This window comes from Helicoverpa zea, chromosome 5 (genome assembly GCF_022581195.2).
Source record: "Helicoverpa zea isolate HzStark_Cry1AcR chromosome 5, ilHelZeax1.1, whole genome shotgun sequence".
In the NCBI taxonomy this organism is placed as follows: Eukaryota; Metazoa; Arthropoda; class Insecta; order Lepidoptera; family Noctuidae; genus Helicoverpa; species Helicoverpa zea.
Genome location: NC_061456.1, coordinates 1,679,720 through 1,706,750, shown reverse-complemented (window position 1 = coordinate 1,706,750; position 27,031 = coordinate 1,679,720). Strand labels below are relative to the sequence as shown.

The 27,031-nt window shown below is 42.8% G+C and overlaps 1 protein-coding gene across 1 annotated transcript; it reads left to right on the top strand.

Moving 5' to 3' along the window:
• Positions 1–1,227: 1,227 nt before the first annotated feature.
• LOC124630310 (transcription factor RFX3) lies at positions 1,228–23,768 on the top strand. The gene is made up of 15 exons (XM_047164158.1): positions 1,228–1,759; positions 2,699–2,787; positions 4,209–4,310; positions 4,864–4,960; positions 5,490–5,552; positions 8,299–8,383; positions 9,323–9,437; positions 11,310–11,430; positions 12,106–12,377; positions 12,751–12,917; positions 13,319–13,751; positions 14,629–14,739; positions 19,833–20,005; positions 22,271–22,400; positions 22,890–23,768. The coding sequence occupies exons 1-15, from the start codon at positions 1,720–1,722 to the stop codon at positions 23,025–23,027; spliced, it is 2,136 nt and encodes a 711-aa protein (XP_047020114.1). The 5' UTR covers positions 1,228–1,719; the 3' UTR covers positions 23,028–23,768.
• The last annotated feature ends 3,263 nt before the right edge of the window (positions 23,769–27,031 follow it).

Below are 27,031 nucleotides of genomic sequence, written 5' to 3'. Positions count from 1 at the left end.
ACATAAAAAACAAATGGTATTGGTACACATATTTAATAGAATAATAGAAAAATGGAATGAATGAAACAAATCGAAAATGTAGCAAAAGGAAACAATATTAAGTTATTTGAGGTATACTCAAAACTAGCAGTGTCCCACAGTTTCACCCACGTAGTAGATTAAAGATCCCATTCCTCCTCCGTAAAGTCACTTAAAAATAGAAGTTTGTTGAGCCTTTTTAGAGATAAGCGGTTTCGATTTTTTGCGATGGTACTTCCTGCTTTAGAAAATAATCGTTCTGAAGGTACTGACGTCGCAGGGATTGATATATATTCTCGTGTCAATTTATATAGATAATTTTGGGAATACTACTTTCATATCTTCCTATTGTTTAAAGGGATCTACTGAAAGTGGTGAAACCTGTACCGATAAGTAGTAGTGAGCTAGAAAGCGCTGTTAAATTAAATTCTTCATTCGATACGATACCTGGGAAAAAGTACTTATTGAGTAAAAGTATCGAATGCAAAGTATCGAGTACAAAAGTATCGGTATCGAACTGGAATGTACTCGATACCACAAGGCATCGATACTTTTTTCGTGTCCCTAAGCCTAGGAAACGGGTGTAGCTACAAGACAACAACATTGATAAGTCATTTCTTATCGTGTTACATAAAAATTGGTAAAAGTAGCGACACATAGAACAATTATTAGTTATATTAACTTACTCGTGGTTAAAATAATCGTAGAAACTAAGATGATTTTGACAGTTCGAGGTATGGATGGCAGGTGGGTTTAATATATTCTCGATAAATTATTTCGCTAATAACCTGAAAAATGGTTTGATAACGTTAATAATGGCTGTCAGTCGCTTCGAGAGTGATATGCGTGCTCTCCGGAGCGGGAAGCGTCCAAAATGAGCTCCCCCTTGCTCCCAGTCGCATATCAATTTTATCAAAGTTATCGGGCAGGAGGGATACGGCGGCGGTGCCTGGCACGGCGCACGACACGCCAGGATTATTCACCTGCGGAATTAACTTTCGGGACTTATGTACTACGCGGCACATAAGGGGGACGACAAATATGCGCAGCTAACGAATATCAAGCCTCTAACTCACTCCACTTCTCTAATATCACCAAATTAAATTAATTATATTAAAATCTATAGCTGACTTAAATACTGTGAGGCAAGACAACTACAAAATTCACACTTTATTTGAGGTAATACCTATCTTGTTTATCATTAATCATGCTCATGGCAAAAACATATCACAAAGGAAAATATTTGATAAGAACTATTCTATTTTGAAAACATCACCCTATTTTAGAACAATGAACAACACCATATTGTCTATCATTTGACATATAATTGTATATAATTGTTGTAATAAAATGTCAGCAGCACTAACAATACAATAATTACATAAACAAGAAGCCAGTCATGCATTACGTATGGTGGTAGATGGCAGGTGGTGCCACTGAACCGTAACAAAGCACCTGCACCACCCCCCTACGTCCCTATCTCTAAATTACACACACTACCTCTAGCTAGCCCACACTACAGAGCATTAAAAACAAAATTCTCACAGAAACAGTAGCAAACATGACAGTGAACCAACCAAGCACATAGAGACGGTTGTTTGATCAATACTTGATATCATACAAACCAGTGTTAAGTCACAATAATGTGTAACTGTTGTGTCCAAGTGATATTTTGTAGCAGAAATTAATTTTTGATTCAAAATGTCTGAGATGGGCTTTGAGAATGTGTTCTATTTGGAGAGTGAGTGTTTTTGTACAGTTGTTTTGTTGAGAGTGACGGTGCGGAGGGACAGATGAGGTGTTGCCAGGTTACGCTCCACGGATACTCTCCGCCCTTGCTCCCACCAGATCAATAACATCTCTATCACCTGGGATGTTGTTATGCAACAATTCACATACATTATTCTGTTTATTATTGCTAAATATTATTTTTTTGAAATTCATATGCCTTCTGGAGAAAGGAAAAATTTATTTTGAAGTGATTTGTGAAATTTTATTTTGATAATGTTAATAATTTTGTTGATTCATTTAAGTTTATATTATCTTGCATTGATGATAATTTTATTGATTTCCTTGTAATAAATTTATTATAGTTTTTGATTTGAATGATAATAATTTAGCTCTAATTTCTGTATGTATGAGGAAAAAATTGCATAATATTTTGTGTAATTGCAAAATAATAGTAGGGCAAGGTTAAAAATAGTTTTCTTTTTCTTTCTGACTACCTGCCTGCATTATATTTAATTGCAATCTGGTATCAAAGGGGTGAGCTACCCCATTTTGAAATGTTGCCAATTAGCCAGTAGCAGGTATGGCTTTCACTATAATTACAAGATTAAAAACTGCTTGTAAAATAGGCTTAGTAACTTGTGACATTTAACAAAATTAAAAGGGTATTGGTCAATTTCATGCAAATTAACAATTCAAAAAGGTTTCTGAGACATTTTATTGTTATGTGGGTAGGTCATTACATAATTTTCTTTTCTATGAAGAATTACAGGATTTGAGACAAATATATTTTATTTATATGTTACCATTATTAAGCACGATTGTTTTGCTGCTTTTATTAAACTATCTTTGGGCATTCAAATTGACTACAATTCCAACGTAAATAGTCTAACGAAATGTTCCACTTTTGCCTACAGTTTAATAAAACATGTTCCATGGAAATATTTTTCAGATTTTGAGTGCGCGGGCGACGAGGTACTTGTGGAGTCGTCGCCGCCAGCTTCGCCCGACATGGCAGCACGGCTCGCGGCTCCAACACAGGTATACAAGAAATTTTTAATAGTAGCTTTTTTCCGTAGGTTTCGCTTGCTTTCCTATGGGGATTGATTCATGTATCAGGTTATAAACGAGATCATATCGATACGATGTGATACGAAATAATGTTGAGTAGGTTCCACCTTTTACCATCGGATATTCAATCCATTATCAGCCCTGAAATTGCCGCCCGTTGGTCAAATCGGCTGCTCATTCGGTTCAGTCATTTAGACATGAAAACATACCAGACTCATTTGACTTTGAATGTTAGTATTTATCTACTTAGGGAAGACCTACACACATTAGACTTATTGGAGTTTACGTAATACTGATTAGGCTTTGGTTACGACGACGCAATGCTGTAGCACAAATTGATAGAAATCGTAACATTTTATGATGTGAACATTAATTCCCATTGTTCTTGTAATTTTAAAATGCGCAATCCAATTTTACCTACTCCGTCCAACTTGCTGTAAATATTTCAACTAGAGTAGAGTCAGCATAAAAGTTTTACTAATTACGCCATTCAGAGTGAAGTAGTGCTGACCATCTAATATTTGCACCAAGGCATAAACTGATATTAGACACCTACCCACCTGGGTATTATTTCTAGATCTACAAATCAGTACCTACAGCACACGAATATTGCTGAATCATCATGACGGTTTATGACGTCACGCGCCAAATTAACGTTATTATTACACCTACGAATTATATTTACGTTTTTCCTAATAATAATATGCAATTGTAGAGTACCTACCTACCAATTACGTCGGTAAAGTGATAATGAGTCAGCCTCACTCAAAGTCGATTATTAGGTAGGTACGATAAAAATACTATCAAGGATTTAATACCTAGCTTTCTTTCTTTGCCTTGACTTTTCTTAACAATTGTGTTTCAAGGTGAAGCAGCTGGTGTATTCACACTAAAGTCAGCCTTTGATTTTCACAGACAAAATAGACGCCAGTGTTCTAGAAAGATACTTAAATATATAAACCTATCTGATTCATAAAGATTTCAAACTTGATCTAGATCATTGCCATAAGGAGGTAGTAGGCGTCTAGTTTTAGGCAGTGTTCTACTTTTAATCACCCACCTGAATTATCTAGCACCTAAACTTCAGTGAAACAGCCACAACACAGAAAGTCTATTTTTCATAATAAAAAAAAAAAACTTAGATATGTATATTCTGGCTATCCGAGGAGTTTATACCTGCCTACCTACAATGAAACCCAATCTGTCTCTAATCCTCAGTATACCTACTACATAATAATAAGTAGGTTTGTTCCGCGATATATTTTCACATTGACGTGAAATATACAATGATATTTTACTTGTCCTGTATACTACCACTGGGTGCATAAAAGTATTGTCACGCAACTTCACAATAAAAGTGTGTTCCCCTATAAAATTGTGTTGGTACATAGGGCGGCGGCGCGGCCGGCGCTGCCTCGCCGAGCGCCGTGCGCGAGCTCATCGTCATCCCGGAAATACCCGACTCCATGCATTTGCAGCATGCTATGCAACAGGTAAATATGTGTTACAAGAAAGTCTTCTTAAAGGGTTCCTTTGTTCCTATTTTAAAGAACGGTTAAGGATACAATATGCGATCAAATCTTTCATATCCATTTCTTCGGGGAAGCACTGAGTGGGCATTGTCTCTTAAACAGAGAAGAAACAATTAGCCTTCTCTGAAAGATTATTGGATACTGTGTAAAGGAAGCTGAATAGCTTGCTTATAAGGAGAATAACATCATCTCATCTGCCTACCCTTTTTCCAACTATGTTGGGGTCGGCTTCCAGTCTATCAGGATGCAGTTGACTACCAGTGTTTTACAAGGAGCGAATGCCTATCTGACCTTCTCAACTCAGATGCCCGGGTAACCCAAGGAGAAGAACTTGTGTTAGGAAATGACTCATCACAAGCGTTCACAGTGGTGGTCAGTGGTTGAGGGATGACGCACCAAAAACTACCTCTTAGGTACTCCTTAATTCCCATTAAAACAACCCTTGAAGCATATTCTTTTAACTTGCAAAAGGCTATACAGTTCTGAACTCAGCAAGCTACCACAATGTCCTCAGGTATCGAGCACGGTGGTGGAAGTGAACGGCGACAGTTCAGGTCACTCCAGTCCCACCGCGGAGGCTCAGCATACCTACATCACCGTGGCCAGTGAGTGTAAGTAGAACATAAACTAGCTGCAATTGAATGTATTTGTAATTAGTTAGCACTGTTTTGGAGTTGAGTGAAGAGAGATGGTGTTAAAATTTATTAGAAAGGTAAATTATAGGGCCTATCTGCGATGTTCCAATTATGAGTAAATAGAAACCATATGAGATTATCAGTAAGTTATACTAGAATCGTACCTACAAGTACTTATTGAACTAGCCGTTTCTCAGCGTTTCAGAAATGTCATGTTAAATTTTTATATCTCTCTTCAGGAACGATGGATCTGAACAACAGTAGCAAAACTAGTCACAGTCAGCTTTTAAAAAATATTCTCGTTTTGTCAGTAGTCAGCATAAAAAATCTTAGGAATCCGAATATTATTTGCACCATAGTGTTCGTTCCGTAGTTTTGTTTGTAAAATGCAATTTTAATATTTTTTATTTCGGTAACGTTGAGCATGAATATTTTTCGTTGCACATTATTTTGTTTTGAGCACATTTTTATTTACGTATTTATATGTATTTCGTGTGGCAAGCAGTGCGGGGCGCATGGGCACGGCCAGGCTCCCGCGTCAAGACTGAAGACCATAGTGACCAAGAAAGCAAGTTTTTACTTTTTATTTTGTGCTTATCACCTTTTTTAACAGCATGGCCATTGATCATGGGGATGTCATCTATGCTTTTTACTGTAAGAAGGTTTGTAATACTTCTTCCTGGTAAATCGGGATTTTTGGTGAAGGTTTGTTTTGTAAGTACCTAATCAAACTTTGACTAACGTTTTAGGCGCTGTCACCCATCGGAAATTCACATTCATGAGATGTCATAAAATAGTTTGCTTTCTTTCTAGGCTTTAAATAACATCTAGCTAATTCATAAGCTTGCTTTAAAAAAAACTGTAACTTATATTTGTAATATGTAGTATTAAATACAGCCAAGAGTCTTAAGCAGTAAATCCCAAAAAAATGTCAATAGGTACAAATAAACAAGTGCATAGCTGTTAGCAATCCAAATCTATCAAAGTGTTTGCAAATCTCCCAAATAAAAACAGATTTATTCACTCACAAAATCTCACGTTGTACGATTTATCTCTTTGAGTTTCTGCCTGAGTTGTCAAAGTGTCACAATGCATGCTTTGTATGAAGACCTTTGATGGACAAACAAACTGCTAAGACTTCACCCCCTGTATAATAATATCTGATTATCTCCTACCTGTCAGGATTGATGCCCTATTAAATGCACCCCATTTGTTATCTATACTTTTGGAAAATGAACTTTATTGCTTTGACATAAGTATTGAGGGAATATAATAAAGACGAATTAGCGAGTAAGTGGTCCTGTATTAATGATAGTACGAAATAGATGCAGGTGCGCTGATTTTTAATCTTGGATTGGTAGCGAAATTGTTTTGTAGGGTCGTGAGTTACCTCTTGTAAAGAAATATCTCGAAAAATATTTATTTTGCTAATACTGTGTATAATTAAAATGTGTTCTGGAATATTTATAAATTGAAGTATCATTGTAGTACTTGTCTGAATAATATTGTTGACTGATTATACTGAAAATCCCACACACTTGCCTAATAAAAAATGCTTTTCATGCCGTAAGGCGAAATGTATTGAAACAATATAAATAATTTTCCACCATATTTGTATCATACATTTTTTGGAAATAAATGATTTATTTCTATTAAAAAAATATATCTTAAGTCGAAATTCTTGCGCATAAACAGAAAATAGTTGAATTAAAAATGTGAATTAAAAACATAAACCTCAAAATCATAATTTTTAATTATCAAAAACATTTGCTACTGCAAAAAATGCAATTAATTTCGCAACCATTTTACCAATTATAACCTGCGCGTGCGCCTAAAGTCTCTACTCAAATTACACCGTGCAATTTGCACATGATACCTCACAATGCATAATTGCGACTGCCCCGTACGATTACACCTGAGCGCTCATTATCAATAGCTGCAAGGGATGATCCCCGTTTATAATAGTTGACTGGCTACCTTCGATATAAGGCCGGCCACGCGCCGCCTCCCCTCGCCCCGCGCTTTATATCATTTTTATATTTATACAGGTATACGTCGTCTGGTCCAATGGTTCGTCCGTGTATTCCATTGTGTTTTATTGCCTCTTATTGGAAACGGGGTTTTTATGGATGCTTTTTGAATCTCAAGTATTTTATGTTAAACATTATAGTGTGTATGAAATATCTATCAATTTGAGAACATTTTGTAGAGTTAATTTTATGAGGTTGTGTCTGGCTTTTTATATAAAAATAAAAGTATTAATATCTATTTATTTGGATAACGTATAACTTACTAGGTCTATTTATTGGAGTTTGTTGAGCAGAATGTCTTATTTGAATTCTTGGTATTAGAGTTTCAATGACCTAGCCGGCTATTTCTGAAGAATTTTCTTTACCTATTTGTTAATAAGTTATCCTTAAAATTGGTTAAGGAATTTTTTATACGTAGGTAACCAAAATGTATATAGGCACATAGCAACAAAAGTATGATGTATTTATTTCTAACATATTAGTTTCTTGTCAGACTTTTTTCGTGTACTAACTGAAACCTGTAAAATAACAACAAACATTAATTCTACGTAATACCAAACAATAACTATAACTTCTGTTATGTTACACTTTTATTGTAAATACGAATCAAATTAAACAATCAAGCTTTACATCCAAATATTCTTTTGACCACTAAGGTCTCGACAAACAACTACAAACGCAAAATCAAAAGGGAAATAACAATTATATCGCTTACCTCTATATTACAACAGTTATAAACTTATACCCAGTGGGGTGAGGTACTAGAGAAGGACCCCGTTATACGAGAAAAGGAGTGAGTGATACCAGACATTGGTAATCGGGATGTTGTTCAGGGAAGTTGTGGGTCCAGGGGCGAGTTGCCTGGGAGATCTCAGACAGCATGGAGGTGCCTCGGTACCGGTCATATTACCCCTGTGAGTTGGTCTTTGTGTGGTTTAACTTTGAGCAAGGTGGTCCTTTCTTAAGGCTGTCGGGAAATTGTTTAAATTTTCGGCTAATAAGATGGTGCTTTTTTAATTGGAATAATACATTACAGTAATTGGAATAATCAACTGTGCTTTCCGGGATTGTCCTTGAAGATGTTTCTTCGTTATTATTTTTTCATACGCGGCTTTAAAAGACTGTCGGAAAATCATTTTCATTAATAATATGGAGCTTTTTCCTCTTGAAATAACAAAATTAAAATAACCAGTGTAGTCAACTGTGCTTTATAGGGATATCCTTGAAGATTTTTCTTTGTTAAAAATATTTTTTTTAATTATTTTTTATTTATTTGTTGTGCAGGTGAGGGCGGAAATGGAGTCAACTACCATGTGCAATATGTTACGGAGCCGCAAGAGATCTACACACAAGGTCACCAGACGCATATGTGAGCTACACACTCATTTTATTATTTATTTAATAATTTAGATTTTTTTAGATAGCAAAAAGTGTTAACGTTTCCTTATTCCCTTCTTTCAAGGCCATATAAAAATCCTTTGGCTATAAACAGTAATATCATCATTATTTTAATTGACATCAAAAACATGTTCTCAATTATAGTCTTGTATTTTTTGTTTTCTTGTATGTGGCGGACATACGAGATTAATATATACCTATGTGGTGTTAAATATAGGTGCATCTGAAAAGTTTCAATTTTGCTCTGAATGCTTGCTGAATTCTGAGCGAATGTTGAATTCTGATTGCATCAAGATTTCTTTATTCCCCAACCACTGCGACAGCCGTAACACAAACAGCACATTTTCAATATATTTAATAGTCAAAAAGAAAAAATAGGCGGATTTTGTGAAAACCGACATGCCTAGAAAGAATGTTACTTGTGAGATGCCTACAGATAGATGATTATGGAAGGAGAATACACGCTGCGCTGTCCTCCTGTAAAATTGAGACAAGGGCAGGTGGATAATAATTTTATCCCATAACAGTTCTCCTAAGAAATATCCGCAGCGGATCCCCCGGTGTTTAAACCCAATTAGAGATCAAACAAAAAGTATTTATATTATTTTGGAATTTTCTTTGTTTTCACATAGAATTGGGAACAGAAAAAACACAAAATTGGATTTTTTTGGGAAAAAAAATCACGCTACGCACATAATATTTTTCATATAATAAAAGGGTGTTATAAACAAGTAAAATAACAACGTTAACTACATTAACTTTACGAGATCTGTTATTTACACTTAGGAATATGACTGTACTCAATCGAGTACAGTGACTTGTGAGTGAATGGGTGAAACCCCATTATTGTAATATTTTACCTTATTTTAATGTAAAATATAATATATAATTTAGTTTTGGTTGTCCTCAGGGAGCCGCTGCGCTACCCGGTGTACGGCGTGGCGACGGTGGGCGCGGAGGGCTCGTCGGCCGACAGCGGCTGGGGCGGCGCCTCCTCTGCCGAGTACACCGCCTATGGCGTCGTCGTAAGTATAACACTGTTTTCTAGTAAAAGTCTTTTAAAAGCAGTACTTTTTGGAAGTCCAAATAGACTAGAATAGAAAGCTCCAAAACGCCCACCCTTCACGACTTCCTATGTGTTTTAGCTGGGAAAAAGAGGCGTCAAATAGCTTTCTTTTTTTCTTATGTATATGATAAAATATTTTTTTTTAAACCCTAAGGATGATTTTCACCAACAAAAAATAATAATAAGGAAAACTGCCGTTTACAACAAATTCAAACCTCTAATAATCGATGCTTAACATTTTATTTGTGATTTGTCTCCAACATTATTGTTCCCAAATGCAATGTTGGCCAAGGCCTAGGTAAATTCATAGTGAAAAAAATATCGTTTACATCTTCGTTTATCTTCATTATCGTTTACATCTACGATTTCTACGCTAATAGATGAAATAATTTTGTCTTTCTTTGTCTTGAGTATACGCCAACGCGTTGCCGTCGGAACACAAAGTCTACCCCGTAGTTAATGGTTCTGATTAAAAAATGAAACGATAAAGTGGCTTGCGACCTTTGAAATTACAATAAAATGGCTTTTCTGGAAACTGTAATACTTATATATTTCACTATTTCATATGAAAATAGCATGGACCAAAAAAACTTATCAGATAAAGAGTAGTGTTGGGTATTTTCAATGAATTAGAGGAATTGCGATGGTTATTTTTCACAGTCTTTTGTTTTTACATTTGCTTTTTCTTCATTGTAGGCAAGGTAGGGTAGATGTTATGAAATTGCACCCCAATTTCGAAGTATTATTTCTTTAGGCACGTTGAAGCCAAAAAAGTACTTGCAGGAATTCTTTTTGTTAACTTTTCAGTATTTATAATTTGCAATTAAGATTCTGGCGAAGTTCAATGCCTGTTTTACAGGACCTTTGTAATAAAAAAATACGCATAATTGTTTTTCTATTTGATATTCACATTTTTAAAAGACTGAAAACTGAACAACTGACATACATATACCGTGAGTTCAATACTTTCTAAAGGACCATGGGCACTTGTGGGTACACTACTGTACCCACTTTCTGAACATGACTCAATGTTGAACCTATGACATTTGAAAGCTCTTTAGATAGCAACGCACCATTTTATTTCGTTACATGTTGATGGGCTTTCAAGTATCGTTACTCAATAGCTCAATACGGAAGTTAGCAAACCGTAAGCTACTGCTACTTACTGAGTAGCTTTTGGTTTCTATGAAACATACTTACCTATCTATGTTTCTGTTTGATGCCATAGTTTGCTCTCTCAAAAATATTTAGAAAATAGTTCGCATCGTTTAGCAACTTTCAATTAGTTCAATTAAGAATTTCTGACACTTACGCGAATATGAGACATTTAAATAACCTACAGACTGTTCGGGACCATTGATGCTGTAAATGATCCGAAACGTCGGGATTAAATTATGTCCTCCTAGCCGATTTATCGGCTACGGCGCCTATTCTCGTGTAAGGAGATTAGCCGTATTATAGTGCACCAGCATTTGCTTGGGCACAGGTGCACTCACTATTCCTTCACTGTCATAGCCCAACGAGACGGCAATACAACACCACCGAAGAGAGATCAGGAGCAGGACCGACATTTACGCGCTCTCCGATGCACGGGTGAATCAATCACCAACTTTCAGGCTCCGGGCTGCTTTGTGAAAGTTTCTAAAACCCACAAAGCGATTTCGGCCCGATGCAGTAATCGAGCTCGAGACCTCGTGCTCAGCAGCCGCGCTTGCGACAGCTAGACCAACGAGGAAATAATATAACCGCAATAAAATCCGTTAAAGTATTTGTATTTAAATAGTTGAATTAAGATAGTTCGAAAGTGAAGTAGCAACAGTCCTTACCGCAGGTGGCCGGCGACGAGGCGGAGGCGCCGGCGTCGCCCGCGACCCCGGGCGCGGCGCCGGCGCCGGCGCGCATGCCGCCCGCCACCGTGCAGTGGCTGCTCGACCACTACGAGACCGCTGAGGGTGAGTCAAGTGAGGAACACACTCTATTATAAACTGTCAGACGGAATATATGTTCCTGAGACGAACGTTTTTACCTGAGTCAAATGTGGAAAACATATAGGTATTGTACCATCTGGTGGGGGTTATTTTGTTTCCCTACATATAATTTCTAACCGAGTTAGCGAAAAGGAGGGTTCTTAATTAGGTTGTTTCTTTTGTGGTTTTGAAATCCTGTACCCAAAGAAAAAATGGGACCTATTACACTTAAACAATTTCGCCGTCTATCTGACCGTCCATCCGTTTTCCTGACGTGTATCTCATGATCAGAGAGATGAGAGAGAGATTCAGACTAATTTGAGTAGAAATATGTAAATTGCTTTTCTTACATAAAATATGTTCCTCTATACCTTAAATTATCGAAAGTTTTTTCTTCCATTAGTTTTTACTTTGGATTTATTTTCCCTCGTAACTATTTTTGATTAATGTGATGTCTGTTTAATACAGAACTCCTAAAGCCATTAGAACAGCAACTAAATTAGAACACCAGAGTCCACGTCAATTCGCCTCAAATAACTTTGCCATTCTTAATTTAGCCAGCTGCTAGTTACCCAACCAACGGCTAACTTCAGAGTTGCAAAGTTATTTGGCACGAACTGTCGACATGGTATCTGGTATTACAACAAACTTTTTCCACAGGCGTATCCCTCCCCCGTTCAACCCTGTACGCTCACTACCTCCGACACTGCGCCACACATCGCCTCGAGCCAGTCAACGCGGCCTCCTTCGGCAAGCTCATCCGCTCCGTCTTCATAGGGCTCCGGACCCGCCGGCTCGGCACTAGGGGGAACTCCAAGTACCACTACTACGGGATCAGGGCGAAGCCCGGGGTGGAACACGATCATAGCGAGGCTGGTGACGCTCAGGATCAGCACGACAATGTCGATGATAAGACTGATGTCTTGGATCAGGTTTGTGTTTTTTTTTTTCTGTAGGATTATAATGATAGTGAGGAAACTGTTTTGGAAGGAAATTCTAGGCTTAATCGCGATGTGACTACAAAAGTAAGTTCTGTATCGGCGTTTTGTCCAAATTGCTCTGAATGTGTTTACAAGTAGTACGCAGGTATGCCAAGACGCACTGTACATTTTTTGCTATTCTAGTCGTTCAATTCTGATAAGCCATAGGCCCGATTCCTCAATTTTTGCGTTAATTGTACTTTTTTTATATTTTTCAATTCTGCTAAATATCTCTAAAAGACTCTATTCCGAAACAAGAAATGTTATAATCGAATTTATTGTCGTGAAAACTTTGCGGTTTTTCAACGGATTTGTTCTCACCCAGGAGGGCAGATCCCGGTCCCGGTCCCGCGACTCGGCCAGCAGCCCCACGCACGCGCACCGGCAGTACCTCGGCGCCGCCGCCCCGCCCGAGCCGCCGCCGCTCAGCGTACACCCGCTGCCCGACGACGTCACGCAGGACATGCTCAACGCGCTGCGGAGGCATCACAGGTATGTACCTAGGTACTATGATTAGGTAATTTGCTGGGCAGTAGGCAATTTCCACCTTGACAGTTAAAATGTGAATCAAAATATTTCTTTAAGAGACGAAACAGAAGCGTGCTAGTTAAGTTCCATTTATCTTGTTGCAAAGAAGGAGCAAAGGGAAAAGGTTACTGACCTGTACGTACTCAATTCTTATGACGCTCTTAGCAAATTCATCGGAAATCATGCCAATAGCCAAGTTGATTAAAAAAAGAGATTGAGACGTGTTACTTTTATATACTTTTAGACTATTTCATTAAAACCATACCTATTTAATTTGCGAAAACGCAATGTTTAGCTACGGCTGCGTAGTCTTGCGTAGACTCTCGTAGCCGCGTAGTCATTAATCGTAGCAACTTTCTACACAGGGATCACGGCGCAGAATTCTTATCCGCTGTAGCGGCACTCGACGCTACCGGCGTGGAACGCGCTCGCCGCGGCTTCTGGCGACGTCCACCGGCTTCTCTCTGCCGTCGCACTTTAGCCCGTCTCACTTCACGGCCTGACGTCTGCACTTGGTTACGAAGTGCTGAATTACGGTTACATCAACGTGCTGTGGAGTTACTACTGCCGGATGTTTTACGGCCTATACCAGCGGCTTTGACGCAGGCGATTCGTAACTTCGCGAAGGGTGTGGAGGCTGCGCTCGCGGCCGGGGCGGCGGGGGCTCCGGCCCGGGCGGCGAGGGCGCAGGCTCAGGCGGCTCAGGCTCTCGCGGCTGCGCTGAGGCGATATACTTCGCTCAATCATCTTGCGCAGGCTGCGAGAGCCGTGCTGACTAATCATCATCAGATACATCAGGTACGTTGTAATGTTCAGCTAGATGTACTACTGTCAAATTTCTATGTAAGTGTGGGTCCACACTGCAAGCGCGGTGACTGGAGCCTAGGCGGGCGCGGCGAGCGGTGGCGTGGGGTGGCCACAGTGAAGGCGCGAGCTCTTGTAGCGGTGTGACGTACATCAGGAGTGCAACACCTTCACTTCCAGGAAAATGTTCTTTTATTTCACTCCATAACTTTCTTGTTATTGTGCGATTATTGTGGTGTGGATGTTTGCTTTGCCAGATCGGTGGTTTAGATTGAATTGCACTTATGAACGATTCAGTATTCACCGCCATTTTTTAGACAAACAAATATAAACGCACATACGCCGAACGACAAGATCGAACTGGTTTGTTACCCCCGCCGCCCGCGCATTGGGTCGCTCGATGACTAGGCCCGTAGTGTGGCCAGAACGCGAAGATAGAAGTGTTTGAAACTTACGCGCGCTGACTCGCTCAGTCCCATCGCACTAGGCTTCCGCCTTAGTCACTACAATATGGACGCAAAGGCGAGTTTCATATGTTTGATACTTCGCGCCCGTCGTGGCAACCGCGCTAGGCTCTCAGTGTGGACCCACACTAAGAAGCTTCGTGCAAGCAAAACTAACTTTAGACTTGTCTATCAATATGCATAAAAAAGTTAAGGTTCACATTACTATAGGGTAACCTTACCAATCTTGCTAATGCGTCAGTTCAAATTAATCTTATCATATTTTGTGCCTTCGTTTAGGCCACAACTATTTACCTCCGTTTAGGCTACAACTATTTACCTCCGTTTAGGCCACAACTATTAACCACAGCTATTCAGGCCACAGCTATTTTCTTTCTCTTGGCTTTATTTACATGCATTTTCCACAGATGTTGGCGGATCTGAACCGCGTAGATTTCCGCGTGGTACGCGAGCAGGCGGCGTGGGCTTGTTCCTGCGGTAGTGCGGCTACTGCACACAAACTTGAGGCTGACTTCAAGGTATGTACACATACTATTGCAGGTATAAACTTGTCTCATGGATTGTTTTATTTTGAAAATGGAAAAAGCAAAACTATCTAGAACTATGTATTTATTTAATCTGACTTCTCAAAAGGAGGTTCTCAATTCGGATGTTGAATTGTACATTTTCGTCGTTTACCAACCGACTTGAATAATTCCATTTTTTTTTGTGAATGCTTTGTTAATCCAGTCGTAACTGATTGTTTTGGTCATGCACCCTGTACGTGTTTGACCTAGAAGAAGGTGCCTATCTTACGAGTCTCATGGTATTTACGCTCAGCGGCGGCCCTAGCGATTGCGAGGCTATGTGCGGCAGGTCTATGCGAGGCCCTTTGTCCTACGTGAAAAGTATGTGTTGCGAGAGTAGGTATTTTTTTTTTAACGACGTCAAAAATCATCAAATGATCCCTCCCGCTGTGGGTTAGCAGCGGCGAGGGAGTGTCAGACTTTTACTGACTAAAAACCGTCGTGTTCCGTCGTAAGCCTTTCATGTGCCAGGGCCGCGGTATCTCTTTCGAATAACCCGCAGCCCCGGCAGGCTTTGGCCCTACTGGACCCGCTGGGGTTGCTGACATCTCTTTGAGGAGCGCGTGGAAGAACACGCGCCGTCGACACGGGTCTGTCGTCTAAGCAGACAGAGGGACGATGAGCCACCCGAACTCACCGCCCACAGACCCACGCCTACGGTTGCCGGGAGTCATCTCGCGACACCCGGCGCCCGTGATGTCTACCTGGCCCAGTGCGGCGGCCGGGATGAGAGGTGCGGACTCTCTGGCGTTCCGCCTCCTCCTACTCGAGCATGACCGCTTCACAGAAGGAGGCGACGGCATCCCATTCCCTCTCGCTCCGGACCATGGCCTGAACCAGGGCCGGACGCGAGAGGTCGCCGCCGCCTAAAACCTAGACGAGGACCCGGCGGTGCCTGGTGATAGTTGTTTTTATGTTTGAAATTTTTTTTGTCTACCCTAGCAAAAAGGTAGCGTCGTTTTTAAGTCCTTTTATTAATAAGAAAGTAACTTCTAGTTTCTATTTATGGTACTACTTTAAGTCCCAAAATTTTAATTCATAGGCGCCAACACCAACAAAGAGTTATCTACGTTTGGGCTACATTTTAAGTCATTTTTGTTTTGAGTTCTAAAATATAACAAAAAATTTCGCGCTCGCTTCGCTCGCGCAATCACAACCTGTGTTCCCGTGTTTTTGTATTCACCAACCAGCAATAACTTATTAGGGTGCGTCCACATCTGGCGAATGCGCCGCGAATGCGCAGCACGCGAGCCGATCGCGAGCTGTCCGCGAGCTGCGCGCGTGCAGTCACTGCAATAGTTCGGTGCGCCTCTTTAGCGCAACTCACGCAAGGCTCGTATAGAGCGCGCGAGCGGCGCGCGATCTGCGCGCAATCAGTTCTCGCCCTTACAGTTCCGTATATTGGCTCAGTACTATCGAAGATGGCAGACGTCGCGCGCCGCCTGCGCGCCGCTCGCGTGCGGCGCTTAGGTCGCGCGCGAGCTGCGCGCGGGCGGCGCAGAAGCGGCGCACGAACAAAAATGCACGCGCGCAGCTCGCGAACAGCTCGCGATCGGCTCGCGTGCTGCGCATTCGCGGCGCATTCGCCAGATGTGGACGCACCCTTATGTACGATTGGGCTACATTTTAGGTAATTTTTGTTTTGACTTGTTAACTATAAAACAAAATTCGCGCTCGCTTCGCTCGCGCAATCGGTAACTTCATATGTCTCTGTTTTTCGTATGGGTTTGAATTGCAGATGGGGGCGCCGTAGAAATCTCGCCCAGGGCGCTAGTAGAGTTAAAGCCGGCATTGCCTCGGGGCTGTCCGCACAGTGGTGACACCCGGGCGCCTCCTCACGACCGATTTGATGCAGGTACCTCCCGAAACAACCGTGTCCGGCGAGGACCTGCGTCATGCGGTACGTGAGGGCGCCGTGACTCCTCCCGAGCCACTCCTCAAAGAGGGGACTTACCGCCACTATGGTGGCGTGCCCTGCGAGAGTAGGTCTGGTGTTTTGATTTAGCTAAACGTCGTTTGAGTAGAAATGCTCAAGTTAAACAAATTAATAAAATTTTATTTTTACTACAGTTTATATTTAAAGAATCAACGTCGTCAATCGAACGTCGTAAATAAGAAAGTTCATACGGAAACTAGGAGTTATTTTCTTGTTAATAAAAAGACTTAAAAGCGGCACTACCTTCTAGGTTCGGCTAAAAAAGGTTGAAAAAACAGAACAAGTGGAAAGGAAAGCCGCGAGCGTAGCGTGCGCACCTAAACTTGTATAACAAACAACAGTGCTAGGTGAAGTAGCGAGCGCGAAAATTTTTGAGTTTTGGGACAAAAGTACTCTAATCAAGTTAGAAGGAAAGGCACTGTCAAGTGAACAGCCGCGAGCGTAGCAAGCGCGAATTTTTTAAAATTGTTTGTTTAAGGACTTTCAAATTAAACTCGGAATAAAGCACAATTAAAAAGAATCCGTGACTGGATCGAGAGTCAGTTGTTTTTGTTACTTTGGTGTTCCAACTTTATGTTAAATTGAGGGCTCAAAAAGTAAACGCAGAATGAATAAGAAATAAAGAAAAAATGCAAATTTTTTTTCTTGGACCAGATATAAATATTTTTTAATTATAATTTTTTTATATTAGTGTGGGTTGTAGCGCGAGGGCCCCCCCAAGCGCGAGGCCCTGTGCGATGGCACAGTTCGCACACCCCTAGGGCCGCCACTGTTTACGCTCATCTTCCTATCCGATTAGAATGAAATGTCATATGCGCGGCGTGCGTGCGTGCGCGCGGGGTCTGTGTCTGCGCTCGCGGTCTGTGTCTGCGCGCGGGGTCTGTGTCTGCGCTCGCGGTCTGTGTCTGCGCGCGGGGTCTGTGTCTGCGCTCGCGGTCTGTGTCTGCGCGCGGGGTCTGTGTCTGCGCTCGCGGTCTGTGTCTGCGCGCGGGGTCTGTGTCTGCGCTCGCGGTCTGTGTCTGCGCGCGGGGTCTGTGTCTGCGCTCGCGGTCTGTGTCTGCGCTCGCGGCACGCACGACGCGCCTGCAGCAGTGTCATCATCATCCTAGCGTTGTCCCGGTTGCCCTTCCGGGCCCGGGGTCCGCTTTCCTGCTTCTTCTCCTCCACTTCGCTCGGTCTTCGGCATCCCTGGTGGTTAGTCCATTGGCACGCATGTCATCCCTTACAACGTCAAGCCAGCATTTCCTGGGTCTACCCAGTCTGCCCCGGCCGGGCGGAGGCGCCATGGCTAGACATTTGTTCCCCACGTAAGTGGCCGGTTTCCGTAAAACGTGTCCGTACCAGCGTAAGCGACACTCTTGCAGTTTGTCTGCAATGTCACGGACATGAAGGCTGCCGCGGATGCGCGAGTTCCTAACGCGGTCTTTCCGCGTAACTCCACACATCCAGCGCAGCATTTTCATCTCCGTGACCCGCAGCTCCTGCTTGTGCCGCTCAAGCACAGGCCACGCTTCACTGCCATACAAAAGGACAGGCCTAATGATGGATTTATAGACCTGTCCCTTCAGCTTAACCGGCATTTTAGGGTCACAAATGACACCAGACACCTCACGCCACTTGGCCCATGCCGCCGAAATTCGTGCCCTGACGTCGCAATCGATGCCACCAGACGCGTGAAGGACAGATCCTAAGTACCTGACCTGGTCCGTCTGCTCAACCATATTACCGTCTATGCAGACGGAGGTGGGATCTGTCGAGTTGCAGGCCACGTACTCAGTCTTCCCCACATGCAGCTGCAAACCGCCGTTCTCGAGTGACTCCTTCCACATGTTAACACGCTGCACCAACCGTCCCTTGTCCGCGTCTGCCAGCGCGATGTCGTCAGCATACATGAGCAACCACGGGGGCTGCTCATGCGCATCTCGGATGCTTTCGGACAATGAGTCCAGTATCACGCTGAACAGAAACGGGCTAAGGACGGAGCCCTGGTGTACTCCAACGGTAACAGGGAAGGGTGTAGTGTCACCAACAGCGGTCCGAACCACTGAATCGGAACGCGCCTGCAGCAGTGTGCCCCTTCAAACTTCATCATAACGTGATGATATGCTCGCTTGATACGTCAACCGCATCGATCTATAACTTGATGAATGTAACGACGGGTGATTTTTGGCACGTCGCGTTGACTCGACTTAGAGTCCTATGTCCCCTAAATGGGGCAGAGGGCATCCACAGTGCGATGCTCGTCCGCCGCCAAGATTATTTAGGGCGGCCACGTTTCCGCTTCCGCGTTGTCGCAGAATATATTTATTTGTTATTATCTTGTATGTCTCTACCAGACCTCGGGACTATAGAGTCCCGGATTTTTGGGAGGCGAACGTGGGGCCGAAGCCAACACGCTGAAGCCCTTTTGAGACAACTTTAATGAAATGGTGACACAAAACCGACGATTATCCCTGTATACACTATTGAAATGTACCCAAGGACAATCCCCGGTTCTGTGCTAAGCTATTGCTAACTATGGATGAAAACTACTTGGGCTATTGTGATGGGATGCTAATGGACTAGGAATGGGAAACTACGGGAACTATGTCACCTGCCGATGACAATGTATTAAATACATGTAAAAATGGCAGGTGGAGACTCGCCAACTCACTTACTGGGCCCCCGGGAATCAGTCACTGAATAGCAACAAGAGGGCAACAGGTACATGAGCGGCTGAAGGGTGAGGATACCTCGGCGGACTTTAAACGCAGATCACGCGCTCCCTGTGGGTCCAGCATCACCGGCCCACTCGCCACTTACCACGAGGCACCTACCCTCCGAGTGGGCTGCTAACCCTGCTCTAGCGACTCCACTCTGACCGGCCGATGAAGGCAAGCCAAGAGGCGGGAGACCTATCCCCCGTCATGCTTCACTCCGGCAAGCCGGAGATGGGGGACAGTATACTCTCCCTGGAGCACTCGGATATATAGCCCCGCGGGGTCGCTACTCCCCGTCATCCGCCTCAGATGCCCTGCGGGGCTGTTATTATTATTATTCTTGATTGCACACATAAATACATTTGACACACTGATTTTGTTGTTGATGTATATATTTATTTGTGGTGCAGGCGACACTAGGGCGCGGCGCGTCGCTGGAGCAGTGGGCGGGGTGGCTGGAGGGCTGCGTGCGCACGGCGCTGGCGCCGCACGAGCGGCGCGCGGACTACACGGCGCGGGCGCGGCGCCTGCTGCTCGACTGGTCCTTCTACTCCTCGCTCGTCATACGCGAGCTCACACTCAGGTGACTGTAGTACCCGGAGTGGCTAGGGGGCTGCCGGTGCGGGTGGCTGGAGGGCTGCGTGCGCACGGCGCTGGCGCCGCACGAACGGCGCGCGGACTACACGGCGCGGGCGCGGCGCCTGCTGCTCGACTGGTCCTTCTACTCCTCGCTCGTCATACGCGAGCTCACACTCAGGTGACTGTAGTACCCGGAGTGGCTAGGGGGCTGCCGGTGCGGGTGGCTGGAGGGCTGCGTGCGCACGGCGCTGGCGCCGCACGAACGGCGCGCGGACTACACGGCGCGGGCGCGGCGCCTGCTGCTCGACTGGTCCTTCTACTCCTCGCTCGTCATACGCGAGCTCACACTCAGGTGACTGTAGTACCCGGAGTGGCTAGGGGGCTGCCGGTGCGGGTGGCTGGAGGGCTGCGTGCGCACGGCGCTGGCGCCGCACGAACGGCGCGCGGACTACACGGCGCGGGCGCGGCGCCTGCTGCTCGACTGGTCCTTCTACTCCTCGCTCGTCATACGCGAGCTCACACTCAGGTGACTGTAGTACCCGGAGTGGCTAGGGGGCTGCCGGTGCGGGTGGCTGGAGGGCTGCGTGCGCACGGCGCTGGCGCCGCACGAACGGCGCGCGGACTACACGGCGCGGGCGCGGCGCCTGCTGCTCGACTGGTCCTTCTACTCCTCGCTCGTCATACGCGAGCTCACACTCAGGTGACTGTAGTACCCGGAGTGGCTAGGGGGCTGCCGGTGCGGGTGGCTGGAGGGCTGCGTGCGCACGGCGCTGGCGCCGCACGAACGGCGCGCGGACTACACGGCGCGGGCGCGGCGCCTGCTGCTCGACTGGTCCTTCTACTCCTCGCTCGTCATACGCGAGCTCACACTCAGGTGACTGTAGTACCCGGAGTGGCTAGGGGGCTGCCGGTGCGGGTGGCTGGAGGGCTGCGTGCGCACGGCGCTGGCGCCGCACGAACGGCGCGCGGACTACACGGCGCGGGCGCGGCGCCTGCTGCTCGACTGGTCCTTCTACTCCTCGCTCGTCATACGCGAGCTCACACTCAGGTGACTGTAGTACCCGGAGTGGCTAGGGGGCTGCCGGTGCGGGTGGCTGGAGGGCTGCGTGCGCACGGCGCTGGCGCCGCACGAACGGCGCGCGGACTACACGGCGCGGGCGCGGCGCCTGCTGCTCGACTGGTCCTTCTACTCCTCGCTCGTCATACGCGAGCTCACACTCAGGTGACTGTAGTACCCGGAGTGGCTAGGGGGCTGCCGGTGCGGGTGGCTGGAGGGCTGCGTGCGCACGGCGCTGGCGCCGCACGAACGGCGCGCGGACTACACGGCGCGGGCGCGGCGCCTGCTGCTCGACTGGTCCTTCTACTCCTCGCTCGTCATACGCGAGCTCACACTCAGGTGACTGTAGTACCCGGAGTGGCTAGGGGGCTGCCGGTGCGGGTGGCTGGAGGGCTGCGTGCGCACGGCGCTGGCGCCGCACGAGCGGCGCGCGGACTACACGGCGCGGGCGCGGCGCCTGCTGCTCGACTGGTCCTTCTACTCCTCGCTCGTCATACGCGAGCTCACACTCAGGTGACTGTAGTACCCGGAGTGGCTAGGGGGCTGCCGGTGCGGGTGGCTGGAGGGCTGCGTGCGCACGGTCTCTGACTCTCAGGTCACTATGATGTCCTCCTAACCGATTATCGACTACGGCGGCTGGTCTCATGTAAGATTAGCCGACTGCGCAGGACATTTTATAGTGCACAAGCATTTGCGCAGACATAGGTGCACTCACTATTCCTTCACTCTCATAGTGCGATGGGACGGCAATCCGACACCACCGGAGAGAGATCACAAGCAGGACCGACATTCACGTGCTCTCCGATCCTCGGGTGTATCAATCACCAACTTCCAGGTTTCGGGCTGCTTTGTGAAAATCTTCTTAACCCACAAAGCGATTTCGGCCCGACTCGAGAATCGAAGCCAGGACCTCGTGCTCAGCAGCCGCACTTGCGACAGCTAGACTAACGAAGCAGGTGACTATAACGCTACACCAGTGCCTACAGTAGCTAGGGGGCCGGTGCGGGTAGCTGGAGGGCTGCGTGGGGCACCATACGAGCGGTGGCTGGCCGAGAGAGTTAGGGGTCTCTTTATTTTCTCTAAATTACATTAAAATTGTCTTCCAGACACAGAGAAACTTATTTTGACATAGTGAATCACCCGTCCCCTGACCGACCACACTAGCTTAGCCACGATTTCCACAATAGGCTAAAATATCTTGTCTATTTACAGATCTGCGGCGTCGTTCGGGTCGTTCCACCTGATCCGGCTGCTGTACGACGAGTACGTGTCGTACCTCATCGAGCGGCGCGTGGCGGCTCATCACGACGCGCCGCCCATCGCCGTCATGCACAGACATCATGTATGTATTACAGATATAAAACTTTTTCTTAAAATAAAGATTTTATTTGTGGAATATTTCCTTGACTGTAAAATATGGGTGATTTTTTCATCTTATTTGACTAGCCTTGTCACAACTATATGTGGGCTGCTGACTGTGGCGCACACAACTTGAGATGTAGATAGGAAGAACTTACAGATAAAAAAAGAATCTTAGTTTATTATATTCTTGGCTAACAAGTAACTAATGCTATTTATATTGACGTGGTGCTAAATACTGCTGTATATGAATGTGTACTGGCGCCTTGTAACAATGCTTTGAGTAAAGCGATGTAAAAGTGCCTCCTAAAACTTTGTTGGGGTCGGTTTCCAGTCTAACCTGATACAGTTGAATACCAATATTTTACACGGAGCGACTTCCTATCTGACCTCCTCAGCAAGAAACACAGCAACAAACTTTCAGTTCAGTGTTTGATAACAACCCTGAGAATAAAATAAAACTTTTTTACAGGAGCAAGACGAAGAAGACATCCCGGAGGAGCAGCCTCGCGCAGACCCTGACGATGATGACCAGGACTGGGAGTGGGATGACGATGACGAAGAAGATGATGAACCTGACTGTAAGAAGCAGAAGTTACCTGAACAGTAAGACCGTATGTATGACGTAGGACGTAGCTTGGGAGTCTGGAGTGGACTTAAGGATGCCCACACAAAACTGCGATGTGATACGAATTCGCAAAAACTTGTGATGCGATGCTATTTTTTTCAGCAACCCATTTGGTTACGGTAACCATACTTTTTTGTGTGGGAGCCCTGATAGTCCTTTGAACAGCTATGGTAGATTTACCAAAAACGATAGTTTATGAACTATATGGATCTTTGCGTTTTTAATTAAGAAAAATTTAAAGTGCTTACTGGTTAGGTTTCTTGTTCATTGTGTCACATTCCTATAAAACTGTCAAGAGTTATGCTGTAGCCTTTTCCAGCATTTAAGATCCTTTTTAAACATCCTGGATTATTCAGACAACTATAATTATATTATTTAGCCTCATCTAGTTAAGGTGTAAACAGATGTGTACCATTTCAAGCGATAATGATTTCTACTTTGCTCAGTGTGTTATATGTATGTTGCGACCTTTATATATTTGTGACATACAAATAAATATGTATGTGTGATAGTATTTCACTATAATGGTTAGTGAAATTACGTGCGTTGTGAATATTTCTATGGACAATGTTAAAACTAAGCACATATAAATAGCCTCTTTTTTGTAAATGTTGGCATTAAAAAAACATTCATAATTTGAAATACTGAAAAAGTATTTAATCAAAACATAAATATTTTTTCAAAATTCAAATAATGGCCTTTGGGAATAGCATAAAATCTAAAATTGAAAAAAAAAACTATAAAGAATGACCACAATTGCCTTTTGAGTGCAATTACATGTAATTAAAGTAAAATAAGTATCAGTAAGAAATACCGAGACCATACCCTAGTATGGTTATACTTACTTTACATTGAGTAAAACTGCTGGCTTTTAGGAAAGTTATTAAAGCTAATGAAGGATTTTTCGAACGAGTCAAGGCTCGAGTCAAGGAGTCGAGGCAAGGATGTCAAGGCTCGAGAAAGCGAGAATAGAGTATTTTAGCTCACTTTTTGGCAACTGTCAAAATGTTGTCATAAGGAGTATTATGCCAAAACTTAATTGGCTTACAACTCCAACGAACAAGGATTTTGGTGGAATTTGATAAATGCTAAGATTTGGTATAAAGTCATGTGTTTTTGATGGTTTTGAAAATATGTTATTGAAAAGCTCATTATGAAAGTTAATTAAGGTTTTTAGACTTCAAAGGTGAGACAGATATGTATAAATGTTATATAACATAACATATAACTGAATCTGTATGTAAATAAATTTTCTGGTCATAACATGTAATGTAAAACATGTTAATCTATGTATATATTATAGGGAGTAAATAATGTTCTATAGTATAGTGTCCAAGCACAAACTTAGTGTAATGCACCTCTCATGTATATTATGAAGTGTATTTTAATATTACTGAAAAAGTTCTCATTTTATCGACATAGCGCCTCCTTCGAAAAAAATCGAAATTCAAATTCAAAAAACGATATCTTTTTTGTCTATGACATACAGCTATGATGTAGTATCCTTTTAGTCTATGTCGATAAAGTGCATATACATCTAATGTTATTTATGAAAATTAGATATAAATAAAAATAACATGGGCGTCTATTCATGGCACGTAAACGCCATGAATAAAATATGTATCTTTTCAAGACATCTTATGTCTCTTGGTGTCCTAAGTGTCGACTTTTTAACGTTTTTGAGTCTCGACACGTAATATTCGAGCCCCTCTTATAAAATAATACGTTTAATCTCCTTATTTAGTTCCTTATACGGAGATGTAAAATATATGTAGTTAATAGTAATTTATATTTCAACTTAGCATTAAGATTTTTGGTCGTAACTGAACCAAAGCTTTTACATTGCCAGAGTAAATAAACAACTACTTTTGAAAACTGTATATATTGATACCTATTTAGAAACATTTTAAGTTGTGAAATAAGATATGTTTAATTAAGTATACCAAAGAATGTTATTCTTCAATTTGCTTATACATTGTTTGTAATAACTATTTATGTGTAACTCATATTACGCTTTTTGGGTTTGGTCAAAATTAATGCATTTATGTTGCACTTCTGTAGTATCTTTGTAAAATTATTTATATTTACCAACTGTCAGTGTAGTATATTCCTGCCTTTTACACTTATGTATCTAGGTTAGAATATATTTTGAGTCCCTTTGCAAGAGTTATCAATATTTCATAAAAAAGTTCATCATTCGATTAGAAAAAATATTCTGCATGTCAAAACTCTTTAGTTTAATTGTATAAATGTTACCTTTCTATGGCCTAAGTCACTAAGTTTATGTAGACAACGTTGTTTAAATATAAGTATAGTTATAGTTCGGCCATTCAGAGAATGCGTTCCTGACACGTCGCGATTGAACTGACGACGTAACTACATTCATTGATTATTGATATAATAATGTTGTTTTAATGCTCCTCAATTGTTAAAACGGTAAACAACCAGCAAAAATATTTTTATCGTAACTGCAACGCCATTGCAAAGTTACGTCGTCAGTTCAATCGCGACGTGTCAGGAACGCATTCTCTGAATGGCCGAACTATAGGAACCATACGAATTATTGTCACTAATTTCTGTATTACCAAAGTACGTTGCAATTTCAAAATACATTGTGTAATTAGATAGGTCTTCAAACTGAATATTAGGCATTGATCTATATCTCATTTGTGGGTGTTAGTGAACTGTTTTTATTCGTGATCTCAAGTGACAAAAAAAAAACATACGTTACCTTTGAAAAGGTTGTATTACGAACACAGGTCGTTAGGTCCCTTGAGTTCGCGAGTAAGGCCGCTATAATCTGTACTGTCAGGCCACAGCTTCTAGCCCTATCGTAATATCAATAGAAGACAATATAAATGTATTTTTATCAAGCATTTCCGGCTTTACTTACATTAAGTAGGTATATTTTTTATCGATTTTATAATAATCAATAATGTTCAACGCAGATGTGGACTGCCTTCGACGTTGCCTTACGATACATACCTCCGATTGCTACGTTATTTGGTATACGCGCTACTAGGTTGTGTTGCACAGCAAATAAATATAACGTGATGTTGTGATTCGTTTCCGTTTAGTGAGTAACATTGACAAACTGTCCATTCGAAGTGTATCTTAGCTCAGAGGAGTATATTTTAACGATTGAGTGACAATAGTACTGCGCCGTCCGGGTAACAGTATGCGTAGTCTATCCCGGGTGGGCTACCAGTGCCTGAATATCTTAAAATTAAAAAGAAATAGTTTATTAAAAAAAATATAAATTAGACATAAACAATCATCAAATTGCCTTCGTCGATTAATAAAGTATTCACACACAAAATCTTATTTTAGTCGTTTATTATCGAAAATGTTTATTCATATTTTTGCATTATGTATATCGCGGAATTGCACATTTAAACTTAGTCGATGTAAATGTCACTGTGAAGATTACTCGAGTCTGTCGCCATTTTGGCGCGAAAACTTCGAGTAGTGTTCACAACTAAATGTTTGTACTTAATGAAGACCATTTCTAAATGTAATCGTTAGGTGTTAAGGTATCAATGTAATGAGTGTCTTGATTATACAGGCCGACTGTAGCTAAAATACTTCTTATATAACTCCATTGAATAGCATTCCCATACAAAATACCCACATATCTTATAGTTAACTTTACATTAACTTTCAAATGGAGAGGCATAGTGTTCGCATCTCGAATCGATGTTCACTTGTAGAGATGTAATACATTACCGTCAGAGCGAATCTGCTAAGACTACGATGACAATATAAAATAGTATTCTTTTTCAAAATTGTCAATTGAAAGTTAAAATGTTTAGCTACAGTATATAGTTAGTCTGACACATGAGCTTAACATTTTATACCGACTTAGATAAGGGTCTATCGATTTGTTCTAATTATCAGATGTTTAAAATTGAGCAACGAATACTGTGGGGCTGCATTCCTGTTAGAAACAATACGCGGAAAATATTTGAATCATTTAAAAATAATAA